The 13,278-nt window shown below is 26.8% G+C and overlaps 4 protein-coding genes across 4 annotated transcripts; 1 reads left to right on the plus strand and 3 right to left on the minus strand.

The window, feature by feature from the left end:
* Positions 1–55: 55 nt before the first annotated feature.
* LOC122849003 (deaminated glutathione amidase) lies at positions 56–1,689 on the plus strand. Its single transcript, XM_044147510.1, has 6 exons — positions 56–177; positions 385–428; positions 533–671; positions 734–1,096; positions 1,171–1,383; positions 1,534–1,689. Exons 2-6 carry the CDS (start codon positions 391–393, stop codon positions 1,687–1,689), a joined length of 909 nt encoding a protein of 302 aa, XP_044003445.1. The 5' UTR covers positions 56–177; positions 385–390.
* An 85-nt stretch (positions 1,690–1,774) lies between these two features.
* LOC122849004 (ER membrane protein complex subunit 3) lies at positions 1,775–3,181 on the minus strand. The gene is made up of 3 exons (XM_044147511.1): positions 2,549–3,181; positions 2,218–2,474; positions 1,775–2,142 (listed from the first exon to the last, which is right to left on the minus strand). Exons 1-3 carry the CDS (start codon positions 2,695–2,697, stop codon positions 1,775–1,777), a joined length of 774 nt encoding a protein of 257 aa, XP_044003446.1. The 5' UTR covers positions 2,698–3,181.
* Positions 3,182–3,299: 118 nt separating this feature from the next.
* On the minus strand, positions 3,300–5,602 carry LOC122849001 (heat shock protein 70 A1-like). Its single transcript, XM_044147508.1, has 2 exons — positions 5,554–5,602; positions 3,300–5,420 (listed from the first exon to the last, which is right to left on the minus strand). The coding sequence occupies exon 2, from the start codon at positions 5,242–5,244 to the stop codon at positions 3,322–3,324; it is 1,923 nt and encodes a 640-aa protein (XP_044003443.1). The 5' UTR covers positions 5,245–5,420; positions 5,554–5,602; the 3' UTR covers positions 3,300–3,321.
* A 2,779-nt stretch (positions 5,603–8,381) lies between these two features.
* LOC122849002 lies at positions 8,382–10,221 on the minus strand. The gene has a single exon (XM_044147509.1). The coding sequence runs from the start codon at positions 10,072–10,074 to the stop codon at positions 8,785–8,787; it is 1,290 nt and encodes a 429-aa protein (XP_044003444.1). The 5' UTR covers positions 10,075–10,221; the 3' UTR covers positions 8,382–8,784.
* Between the last annotated feature and the right edge of the window lie 3,057 nt (positions 10,222–13,278).

A 13,278-nucleotide genomic window follows, 5' to 3' on the forward strand; every position in this document is an offset into this window, starting at 1 on the left:
ATTTATAAAAATTATTATTAACAATAACTAATTAAATAATAAAATTCACTTTCACAATATTTGTTTATATAAAATTTCAACTATACTATTAATAAAAAATAAATTTAACAACAATTTTTAAGGACAACACACTTGTCAAATTATATTTTGTTATCAACATCAAGTTGGTGACAATTGGTGAGCTATTTTTATATATGACAACAATTAATTGTAAACAAATATCAGCAATAAAAAAATACAGTCATTATTAAAGTTTATTACTTATCAAACAATTTCATTACAATCAATAAACAAAGTTATTAATGATTACTCCATTTTGTTTTCTTCTCAATTGCTGATATTTTTTCTTATGCAATATTAATTTATTTTGTTATCATTCATTAGATAATTATGACAATCACTTGGAGAGTATCAAACTTAATATACAGGTAAATAGAAAAAAAAAAAACAATTACCATCTTGCTCTATTTAATAATCATTTTCGAAAAAATTAAATAACAGTTCGTTTTTATAAATATTTTGTTCTGTTTAGACACTGCTTAAACAAATCAATGTCAACAATGTCAAATCCATTGGCAGCTGTTTGTCAAATGACATCAATTGGTGATAAAGAAAAAAATTATCAAGTTGTTAAATCACTTGTTGAAGAAGCCAAAAATAGAAAAGCATGTGTAAGTTTAAAACCCATCAAGTAATTTATTTTTAATTAATCAATTTAATATTTTTTTGTTAGATTTCATTTTTTCCTGAAGCATGTGATTACCTAGCTGATAATAAAGCTGACATTGTAGCTAAAAGTGAGCCTTTAAATGGTCCAACAGTATCAAAATATAAAAGTCTAGCAATTGACAATGACATGTGGCTTTCCCTTGGTGGACTTCATGAAAAAAATTCTACAACACCAGAAAAAGTATTCAACACTCATATACTAATAAACAATAAAGGAGAAATTGTTTCTGAGTACAGAAAAATTCATTTATTTGACATGGACAACAAAGACACTGGTGTCAGGCTTATGGAATCAGACTATGTTACACCTGGAAGAGAAATAACAGCTCCAGCATCATCACCAATTGGAAAAATTGGTCTCAGCATTGTATCCTTAATAAATAATATAAATAAACTAATTTTTATAATACAAAAAAATAACTTAGCACTTTAATTAAACAGTGTTATGACATGCGTTTTGCTGAATTGTCATTAACATTAAAAAAAAATGGAGCTGAAGTATTGACATTCCCATCAGCATTTACTTATCAAACTGGTGCTGCACATTGGGAGACACTTTTAAAAGCAAGAGCCATTGAAACACAGTGTTATGTTGTTGCTGCTGCTCAAACTGGCACCCATAATAAAAAACGTGTCAGTTGGGGTCATGCAATGGTAAGATAAAATTATAATTTTATTATTTTTTCAAATTTTCAATACCTGAGACTTTATTCAAATAAATTAATTAAAATTTTTATTATAAATTAGATATTAATAAATGAATAATAATAATTTATATTTTCTTTTTTTTTTATAAAACAATAGATTGTGGATCCATGGGGTGCAATTGTGGCACAATGTGGAGAAAAAATTGGTATTGCAGTTGCAGAAATTGATATTAATTATTTAAATAAAATTAGAACTAATATGCCATGTGATAATCATCGTAGAAATGATTTATATCCAATGATGAAAACATAAATTGATCATTGATAATTTTTTTTTTTACTTGTTGTTCAAATAAATGACTTTGATTAATAAATTTTAATAATATTAAATGACTTGATTAATTTGTTTGATGATAAATATTTTCACTAGCATCATTTTTATCTTGTGCACCAATTAATTCAAGATCAACACCTTGAAGAGCCCAATTATGTTCACATATTTCAAGTGCTTCCCATTCTGATTTAAATGCAACTTTTGGATCTGGTGGCATTGACATTGCAGCACCAGCAACTTGATCTTGTAATACTCTTGATGAATCAGCAGCATTATTTTCACCAAGTACAAGTGTATAAATTGATCTAAGTCCAAATACATTTAAAAAATACCATGATGCTGATGATACCCAAGCAGCATCAAGTGTTACAAGTTCAACACCTCTTTGTAACATTGGTTTAAATCTCAAAGTCAATGGAAATGGTACTTTTGCTAAAATATTTATAATTTAAATTATTATCATATATTTTTTTTGCTTGAAAACAATTTAATATTTGTTAAACTTACTTGTAACAAAACCAGAAAACATCCAATTAATCCAACCACCAATGAGTACCATTGGCAAGACATTTGTTACATTTCCTTTTAACATATCTGTCATCATACTTGGATCTGTCATTGGATTTTGTGATACTGGTGCTCTTTTTTGTGTCTTGAAATAACCAGTTTCTTCATTATTAAAAAAATGTCTTCTAGCTAAAAATGCTGATTTTGGAATGTACTGTCCATTTTCACGAAGTAACCGAGATCTTATCATAACTTGACTGTGAATAATAATTATTTTATTTAAACAATCTAACTATTACAATTAATGAGTAACCTAAAAATTATTTTTTACCTATCTTGAACCTGAAGAACTTCAACTTTCTTTTGTGATGCGATTAATATTGATACATAATGACGTATTATTCCAACAAGAAATGTTATTACAACAATTGGAAGAAATACCCATCCTCGAATATTTGGATCAAGTAATAATTCTGCCATTATTTATGACAAATTACAAATTTTATTTGACTTGTCTCTTTTTTTTATTTTTGTGCCACCACAACTTTCAGCAGCGCCTCTACAATAAATTATTGAAGCTTGATGTTGATACAGCAAATTGTAACAGATGCTCTTATTGATTTATCACCAAAAAATATATATTGATTTCATTTTTTACATAATTATTTATTAACTAACAATATATCAAAAGGATAGGAAAAAATGAAATGAATAAAACATTATAAATTCAATTTAATAAATTTCTTTATTAAAAGAAAAAAAAAAGAAAAAAAAAAATGTTATTTTCATCGTTTGACCAGACGTCAGTTAAGCCATCTTTTTATAACAATATAATTACATCAACAATTTACAATTAATTAAATCATCCAATTAATGACTCTATACAATAACAATAAATTGTAATTGTTAAGAAATAATTAATGAATAAATTAATAAACTATTAAAAGTTGATAAAAAATATTATTCCAAAAAGATGAATCACTGACTCGTTTGAAGGATGAAAATAAATAATATAATAATATCACGTTTTAAATAAAAGTCAGTCTTGGAATAATATCTTTGGAATTTTTACAAGTTGTTTTTTGTTGTTTTTTAATTGAATATTTAATCTACTTCTTCAACAGTTGGTCCAGAGTAGTTGTTCTCTCCAGATTGACGAAATTGTTGTCCACAATCTTGTTGAGGATTGCCACCACCTTGATGAATCTTCGTCATGATAGATGAACATATTTTTTGTACTTCTTGTAATTTGTCGGTGTATTCTTCTTTTTCAGCAAGCTGGTTGTTGTCTAGCCACTGAATAGTATCATCACAAATTTTAGTGACTTGATCTTTGTCATCTTGATTGAGTTTTGAGCCACAGTCTTGAATAGCCTGTTTAACTGAGAAAATATAAGTTTCCAATTGATTACGAGCTGATACTTTTTCCTTTTGCTGATTATCTTGATCTTTGTATTTTTCAGCTTCAGACAACATGCGATCAATTTCTTCACGAGACAAACGTCCCTTGTCATTGGTTATTTTGACATCATTTGAACGACCACTTGCTGTATCCTTGGCTGTTACATGAAGTATACCATTTGCGTCAAGATCAAATGTGACATCAATTTTAGGTACTCCACGTGGGGCTGGTGCTATGCCACTTAATTCAAATTTACCAAGTAAGTTATTGTCCTTGGTCATTGCTCGTTCACCTTCATAAACTTGAATTCCAACACCAGGTTGATTATCAGCATAGGTAGTAAATGTTTGTGATTGTTTACATGGAATTCTTGCATTTCTTTCAATGATATTTGTCATCATTCCTCCAGCAGTTTCAATACCCAATGACAATGGTGCGACATCCACAAGAAGTACATCTTGAAGTGTTGATGATTTACCACCTTCACCCGTTAGAATAGCTGCTTGTACAGCTGCTCCGTATGCTACTGCCTCGTCGGGGTTTATTGAAAGATTAAGTTGTTTGCCACAGAAAAAGTTCTGTAACATTGACTGAATTTTTGGAATTCTAGTCGAACCACCAACGAGAACAACATCATGGATTGATTTCTTGTCCATTTTAGCATCAGCTAAAGCTTTTTCAACTGGTTGAAGTGTTGCTCTAAAAAGATCAGCACAAAGTTCTTCAAATCGTGCTCTGGATACTTTGGTGTAATAATCAATACCATCCATGAGGGCATCAATTTCAATAGTAGCCTCAGTACTAGATGACAATGTACGTTTAGCACGTTCAGCTGCTGTTCTTAATCTTCTTAAAGCTCTTGAATTATTCTTTATATTTTTTTTATATTTTCTTTGAAATTCAGTACATAGATGATCAACTAGTCTTGAATCAAAATCTTCACCGCCCAAATGTGTATCTCCAGCTGTTGATTTGACCTCGAATAATGAACCTTCATCAATTGACAATATTGATACGTCAAATGTTCCACCACCAAGATCAAATATAAGCACATTTTTTTCGCCTTTAAGATTTTTATCAAGACCATATGCTAAAGCGGCTGCTGTTGGTTCATTGATTATCCTTAAAACATTTAATCCAGCAATGGCACCAGCGTCTTTGGTGGCTTGTCGCTGTGAATCATTGAAGTAAGCTGGAACTGTTACAACAGCATCTCTCACCTTCTCACCTAGAAATGCTTCAGCTGTTTCCTTCATTTTAATAAGTACCATTGAACTTATTTCTTCTGGATTAAATTTTTTAATTTCACCACGATATTCAACTTGTATTTTTGGCTTTCCAGATTCACTCACTACCTTGAATGGCCAGTGTTTGATGTCAGCTTGAATCTTTGGATCGTCAAATTTACGTCCAATCAGTCGTTTAGCATCAAATACTGTATTTGATGGATTCATTGCAACTTGATTTTTTGCTCCATCACCAATGATCCGTTCGGTGTCCGTAAATGCAACATATGATGGTGTTGTTCTGTTGCCTTGATCGTTGGCAATGATTTCAACTTTTCCTTGTTGCCACACACCCACACAGGAGTATGTAGTACCCAAGTCAATTCCAATGGCAGGCATTGTATTACTTTTTATTTTTACTTCTTCACTTGTTACTTGTTTAATGTTTGTTTGTATACTGGTACCGAGACTGAGCAGTCACCTCGCTTATATAGCCCCACTCGACTCAGGCAAGCGTACTGCACTTGTTACTATTGAAATTTCGAGAATATACCAGCAATATATTCTACAATATTCTATCATATAAAAACATAAAAAATATTATTAATTTTTAATTTTTTTATATTTTATATTAATAAATATAATAATAAATAAAATAATAAATAATATTATTTTTCTATTGTAATTTATTTTTATATTTTTAATTACATTTTTGGAGCATGATAGAAATTTCTCGAGTGTTCTGCTTTTGTTGTTATTTTTATCTCTGTAGAAATAATATATTGTATGCATGTGTTAAATTTTCAAGATGATGTCAGTGGCTATAAAAAACATGTATGTTTTTGTTTAAACAATTTTGTTCAATTGAATAAATATAATTATGTTTTTGGAAAATTCATTTGTGATGTGAGACAAATTTATACAAATTTTACAAGTGGTACAAGGATAGCAAGTGGATCAATGAATGTTCTGGTCGGTAACTTGGTTCTCTAGAAGCTTCTTTAAATTTCTATATTGATCTAAATGTCAGTATTGCAAATGTGCATGTGTGTGGAGTTTTATTTCTCTCGCTGTTTCTCGCGATTTCTCATTTTTTCGATCAGCTGTTTGTGGAGAGACAAAACACAACAATAACAATTACTGTTTATTAATTTGACATGTTATCTTTAAAATTGTATCAGTTATTAAATAAATATATCAATGTCAAGCTGTATTTCATTGATGAATCATTTGTGTTTATGGAACATGGATAAACTGTTAAAACAACATAAAAATTTCTAATTAATTAACAATTGTAAGTTGGATTTTTTTGTTAAATATTTTTGTCATTTTCTTTGAGGACACACCAAGATGACATATCTAAAAACATATAAGACATTTTAATATTTCTATTAACATGATGATAATCATGTTAATCATTTTAAAACAATATTATTTATTTATAACTAATGTGATATTTTAATGTCTAGGTCTTGGAAATAAAAATGTAAACAAGAGCAGTACAAATTCAGGCACCAAAATTTTATTTAAAAAAGAACAACACGACAGTCAAGATAATGTTATTCTTTAAAATACTGATGATATTTTTTACAATGACTACTTGATAATTAAAGTTCGATCAAGGTAACTATTACAATTAATTATTTTGTTAATTATTTTAATTTATTTATTGTCTACTTAAATATATTTTTTAAAACATGTCAATAAGCCAAAGTAATTTTGTTTATTTTTCATTAAAAATTTATATTAATTACTTTATAATTAAAAAAATTTTAGGAAAATGGATTGAGATTTGCATTACTAACAGCTTTAAAAGGTCCAATTGATGATCTATGACGTTCATCATCAGCATTTCTGGAAGTAAATTTTGATGGACAAGAAATTCCATCTATAGAATGACTTCTACCACTTGTTGGTTGATAACTTCTGCTGATTCCTAAGTCATAACTTCCAATTTTGTAAGCATTTATGCTATTGATTAGATTTTCTTTTGAAGAATACATTTGACTTCTAAGATAAGGCTGAACTTCTTCCAAGGCATTATCATTGGTGATACTTGTTTGTTTGGCATATGCAAGAGTACTATTTTTTAAATCATCTAATTCAATATCATTTAAAGCCTTGGTTCTATTTTTCTTCAAGGATGCAATTCCTAAAATTGAAATATAATTTAACACAAAAGAAAAACAATAATTAAATGAAAAAAAGAAAACATTATATCTTGTTGTTAAATAAGAAGAAAGAAAAATTAATATCAACTTACTCATGGTAGCCATGGAATACACAGGTTCATCAAGTTTTTCAACATCAAATATAGAATCACATGAAGAATTAGTTAAAGACTTTATTTCATTTGAACAAATAGCATCAGTCCTTAATTTTTCATCAGCTGGAGATTTGGTCTCTTCCGTCATTTGGAATTTAGGCTTTTGAGTTAAATTTGCTGTTGAACTGTTGATCAAAGATTTTGCAATACCTTGGGCTCTTAAACGATCTAATTCTACAAGATCCCTTGCTTTTTTATTATCATATCTAACCTTTGGCACCAACACAACAATTATTACAACCAAAATAATAACCACCGCTTGTATTAGCATTTTTATAATATTTTTTTTCGTTAACTGCACTTGTTTTTATTCTAGTTTACACTCGTATATTATTAGATAATATTATTTTATAAAATTTTATAAAAATATTATGGTTAAAAAATTAAAATAACATAGAAAAAAAAAAACGTGATGCAACTACACACAGGTGCTAATGTTCCACGTGCACAAAACAGCTGTGTGCACAGGTTAAAAAAAAAAAAAAAGGTTTTAGCACGGATTTAGTCACTATCCTGTGTAGTGGAAAAAAAAATCTAATTTCCCTTGCAGCCAATAGCGTCAAAGGAAATAGAAAATAAAGATAAAGAAACTCCGTTTTAACAAATTTATAAAATATTTTAATTCATAGAATGAATCATAGTAAATTTCTGGTGATGCATAAAATTTATTAGAATATTTTTAATGATTTAATTTAATTTTTTATTTAAAGTATAATAATTAGTGATTGATTTTTAAATAATCACCTTCCACTATCCCTTAAATTTTTTTATTTTTTTTTTATTTAATGAACACTAGGGACAAAGCCCTATGGTTCGTGTATCCCTTGAATAACAACCTTAGGGCTTAGAGGATTAGAGACCTCTAGTCTTTTTACTTGAATCACATGCTCATGCTCAACCAACAAATGGAGTTATGATGTATGATCCTCCATCAACACCTGAATCTCCATATCCCAAACCTTATGAATGTTATTCGATTCAATAAATAATATTAATTGAATTAAATAATATTAATGATATTAAATATTAAATTTATAATTATTTATTAACTTTAATATTTTAATTTTAGCATTGAAATATTAGTAAGAATAAATTTTATTTAAAGAAAAATGAATATAGAAATTCATTTGTCATTTGTATTATTGATTATTTATAAAAATTTACAATGACATAATTAAATTAATAATATTAAATAAAATAATTCGAAATAATTATGCACATGAAAAAAAAGTTTATTATTTAATTAACAATTGAGAGCAAAAATATTTCTGGTAGAAATATTTTTCCATAATTGACTTGGAGTAATTCCAGGAAAATTCGAAATAATTCGGAGCATACCCGAAGAAATTTTGGAACAATTCCGGAAAATCTATTTCCACTATATTTTTTTTGAGAAATAAATAAATTATTTAGCTAATAGTAAAGTCGTTATGTTAATTTTTGCACTGAATCGAAATTTTTTTTTATTTTTAAGAATATATTTATACTCAATATAATCACATAAAAAAATTAATTGTCATAAAAATTGTGCTGTTAATTGATCATTCATCACAAAAATAATTATTAATTATATTTATGTTTTTTTTTTAATTAATATTTTTAATTGTCTTGCTTTATTTAACTCGAGAAATCATAATTTCGAAAAAGAAAAAAATTAACCCAACTGCATAACCAATTCCGAGTATTAAAAAACCTGGCACGAGATCATTCAACTTGATGTATTCATCAGAAATTTTTCCATCATTATTGTCTTTACTAAAAACATGTTTCGTTTCGATATTACCAAAATGTGAAATAATACCACTTTCAATAAGTATTTGTAGATCTTTATCAATATCATTAAGATATGGTAAACCACGCCAAACTGGAAAACCAAGTGGAAAAGTTGTCAAAGCTTCTGGTAATATTCGTAAAATACGAGAATCAAATTTTGTCGGTATTGATGAAGAATTCATTAGTGCTGATAATGCCATTGTTTTATTTTTACCACTAATTAAATCTTGAAGTTTTTTTTCATACTCAATACGTTCAAATCCATTATAATTTTCAAAAAGTTTATCAATAAGTTCATTTGAAGTTGATTTATTGTTAAATTTTTTGTTCCCAATAAAAAAAATTTTTGTATTCTTCAAACCACCACGTGATATTCCTGAATCAATTAAATCTTTAATTGTATCAATTTTATTATCAGTTTTAGCTAATAATCTTCCTGGCATTGATGCTAAATAATATTGTGTTAATATATAGCCAAATATAACCCAAGACATAAACAATATTCTGTATGAAAATATAATTGGTTGTTTATTCCATGCAACACCAATAATAACAGCTGTAATTTCTAAAAATGATATTTTATAAAAAACAATAAATTTAAGAAATATTGCAAATGATAAAACAATCATTATTGCAATCCATACAGATTTATCAAGAGGTGAAATTAATGCAAGAAATGATACACCACCAGCTTGAACTGGTACCAGAAATACAAGTTGTACAACTTCATAAGAAACTGTATAATCAACATCATCTTTTGGTTGCCAAGTGATACCACCAATAATAATATCATATGATCTATTGCTGCGTAATGATCTAGCAACTTTATCTGTTTTCATGATATTTTTAGATCCTTCCATCTCTGATAAATTAACTGTAAAATTTAGGTGATTTGCAATAACACGTAGTATTGGAAAATCAATACCAATATATTCAAAACTATTTTGCTTTGATACAGCATGAACATATGGTTCATTATCTAAATAGCCAACATTTACAGAACAATTATTCATTTTCATTGGTCCAAATAATGTGCTATTTGTTATCCATTTTTTATTTTGACATTCACCAACAATCACTGGGTCCATTGGTTCACGTAATATGTTTGGTTTAAATTCATTACTCTTCATTGCAAGATAATGATCTTTAACAAAACCAATTACTACAATATTTGCCACTTTTTTTTTAATCCATAGTAATTTAATTACGATATTTGATTCTTTGATAAATAGATTTTCATTTTCAAAATGATCTATCAATAATACTGTATATGTACATCCAAGACCACCAATTTCATTAATTTTTATTTGTAAATCATCAAGATCATGATGATGTTTTAATAATATAACAATATTCAATGTTGTTTTGTGTTTTTTATTATCCACATTGTAACTTTCAGTTAGAAGAGATGTCGAACAACTTTTTTGTAACTCTTTCAAGTAAGTATTTGATATTATATTGTGTTTATTTAAAATAACTGTGATTCTCGTTGTCTGACGATTCAAGTAAGACGTGACAAAATCATTAACACAAGAAATTTTTGGTATTAAATTTTTATATTTAATTATTTCATTTGGTTCTTTTAAATTTTTTGAATCCAAACAAGATATTAAATTATTTGAAGATGACACGATGAAGAAAAACAATACCGTGTTTATGAAAATCATTTTGTCGACTGTCAATTTTGTTGGATATGTTAATCGTACTTGGTTTGTTGATGACGTGATTACAAACAGTGATGTTGTATCAGTACAAACAATGAAAAAAAAAATAATGGAGATTGAATGGTGATAAAAAAACAGGTGATTTACATTTGTATATGGATATTTATTATCTAGAATTTTTCGAAAATTGCAGTGTTATCGATGTAAATGGTAATAGTAAAAGTGTTATCAACCAGTGAGTAACAGTAATGTGATTGTTTTACTTTACAATTCAATGATGCTATGCAAAAAATAATTGATAGCATCAATAAAAAAAATTGCCTTGACAATACAATTTTATATTTTTATGATTGTTTTGTTAGATTATTAGAACCAGGTGACCTGTGCTGAGTTCAAGGCTCATTTATTATTGATTACATGTGGTTTATTTATTTACACATGAGAGATAATGGTAGACAAGTTCGACTATATTAATATTTAGATAATAAAAAAAAAAAAAAATAGGAGATAAATTATTTATTTGAATGGTTTTTATAACGAAATAAATATTCATTACATTTAGCAAATGAGTGATTAGAGTGGTAGTTATGAGTAACTCATCACTGAGTTCAAAGTCAACACTTTGAATTCAATTCAAAGATGTTTAATAAAAAATCGAAAACAAGTAACACAAAAAAATAGATATTAAAAAACGTCGTTAAAAATCTATTATCGAAAAAAAAAAAGAATAAAAAAAAAAATATGAACAAAAAAAATATGCTGATTGACACGTAGGCCAATGTTTAACTAATAATATTATTTTTAAAAATAAAAAAAATGATAAGGTGAACAAAGTCCACAAATTATATGAAAAAAATTAGAAAGTAATTATTTATTTTATTTAAATCGACCAAGAGCTATATAAATAAAATTATTTTCAGAATATAAAATATAAATAATACCAATTGGAATAATTACATAGATTTTATTTAAACCTTATATTCATTTTTAAATTAATTAAATAATTGCAATTTAATAATAAAATACTTTGAATAATAAATTGTTTAATTCTCAGAAAAATTGATAAATAATTTTATGCATTTAATTATTATATAAGAATTTAAAATTTAAATATATGTTTTATATAAAATGATTAATTATTAAAAAACATAATTATTAACAAGTTTTGTTCAATTAATATACAATTTTTTTTTTTTAAATTTAATTTTTGTTTCTTTTTCCATGTATTTTAAAATTTTATTTTTTTAAATTTATCATTTGAGATAACGAAAAAAAAAAAAAAGTCGTTTTCTATTGTATGTGCATTTTTGGAAAAACCAGAATATAGTCATTAGCTTATCGTTAAAAATCACAGAGTGTGTGTGTTCTATCGACGTGGATTTTTTTTTTCGATAGTTATTATCGCTATATTTTGTAGAAAAAAAAATCAGTACTTGGTTGACCATCAACCAGTTTATACTTGAAAATATAATATTGACTCTGATTATTGATTTCAAAATTACTTTTTAAAATTTGTCTCACAAAGTCATTGCTTGAAGAATTTTTAATTGCTTCAAAATGAGGATATGTAAGTTTAATTATTAAAATTTTAATTTCTATCTATTATAATAATAACAATTATCAAATTCACAATATATAACACACGAAGTAATTATTTTTCATCAATATAAATTTATGCAATAATACATGAAGGATATATTTTTATCACAATTAATTATATTAAAAGCATTGCTTGCAAATAAAATATGAATTATATTGTATAATTTCGAATAAATGTTTCAGCAATTATAATTTTTGCTGTGTGCGTTGGACTGCTTGCTTACACTGATGAAGGGACAGGGATGTACCATGTGCCCCCACTTCATTCGGAAAATAATTTATTACTCTTATCGCAGCGAGATTTTAAATATGTAAAACATTCTTCAGTAAATTTTACACGAGTAAACGTTGGATTCGAAAAATATAATGGCTCTTCAAGAAGTATGCATTTTTATATTGACATGGCTTTTAATTGTGCACATGATAAGGTATGGCTTCTGAAAAGTCAAGATGAACTCAAAAATGGTAAATAAACATCGAAGCTTTTTTTTTTTTTTGTTACCGCAATGCAACAATATTGTAAATTGTTTTTTCAGTTTTTCATAACGTACTCGATGGATACCAGTTTCAAACTGAATACTCATTAAACAACGACTTTTTTAGACAAATTAATGTTGGGTTTGATAATGCAACATCAATTTCATATGATTGGCTAGTAAAACAGGTATTTTGGTCTGAACACAAAAATGGATTATATTCAATAAAAAGAACAGATGAGACATTTTATAAACACCTATACATTATTCTTCCTCAAGCTCAACTTAATATTGAAGATGTTAAAGTTTGTCCAAAGCAAAAGTGAGTAAAGAAAAAAAAAAATAACTAATAACCTCAATTCATGCCATGATTTATAATTATTTAACAAATTTATAAATTATAAACTACTGTATACAAAAGAAAATATATATAAATATATTTTTCGTTTTCAGCGAAGTATTTTTCTTATCTAATGACAGTATTTGGTTTACTCCAATTGAAACAAATAGTACTGCAACTTTACTGTTTTCGCGTAAACAATATTCTGGATGGATATATAAATTTTCTATTGATTATGCAACTGATATATTGTAC

Source organism: Aphidius gifuensis, linkage group LG2 (genome assembly GCF_014905175.1).
Source record: "Aphidius gifuensis isolate YNYX2018 linkage group LG2, ASM1490517v1, whole genome shotgun sequence".
Classification (NCBI taxonomy): domain Eukaryota; kingdom Metazoa; phylum Arthropoda; class Insecta; order Hymenoptera; family Braconidae; genus Aphidius; species Aphidius gifuensis.

Excerpts from the sequence above, each read along its gene's own strand:
- LOC122849003 (XM_044147510.1), top strand. The coding sequence starts at position 391 with ATGACAATCACTTGGAGAGTATCAAACTTAATATACAG. Across the intron at positions 1,097-1,170 it reads GAAAAATTGGTCTCAGCATT|TGTTATGACATGCGTTTTGC; the intron begins GTATCCTTAATA and ends TTAATTAAACAG. Across the intron at positions 1,384-1,533 it reads TCAGTTGGGGTCATGCAATG|ATTGTGGATCCATGGGGTGC; the intron begins GTAAGATAAAAT and ends ATAAAACAATAG.
- LOC122849004 (XM_044147511.1), bottom strand. The coding sequence starts at position 2,697 with ATGGCAGAATTATTACTTGATCCAAATATTCGAGGATGGGTATTTCTT. Across the intron at positions 2,475-2,548 it reads GTTCTTCAGGTTCAAGATAG|TCAAGTTATGATAAGATCTC; the intron begins GTAAAAAATAAT and ends TATTATTCACAG. Across the intron at positions 2,143-2,217 it reads GTTTTCTGGTTTTGTTACAA|CAAAAGTACCATTTCCATTG; the intron begins GTAAGTTTAACA and ends TAAATATTTTAG.
- LOC122849001 (XM_044147508.1), bottom strand. The coding sequence starts at position 5,244 with ATGCCTGCCATTGGAATTGACTTGGGTACTACATACTCCTGTGTGGGT.
- LOC122849002 (XM_044147509.1), bottom strand. The coding sequence starts at position 10,074 with ATGAAGAGTAATGAATTTAAACCAAACATATTACGTGAACCAATGGAC.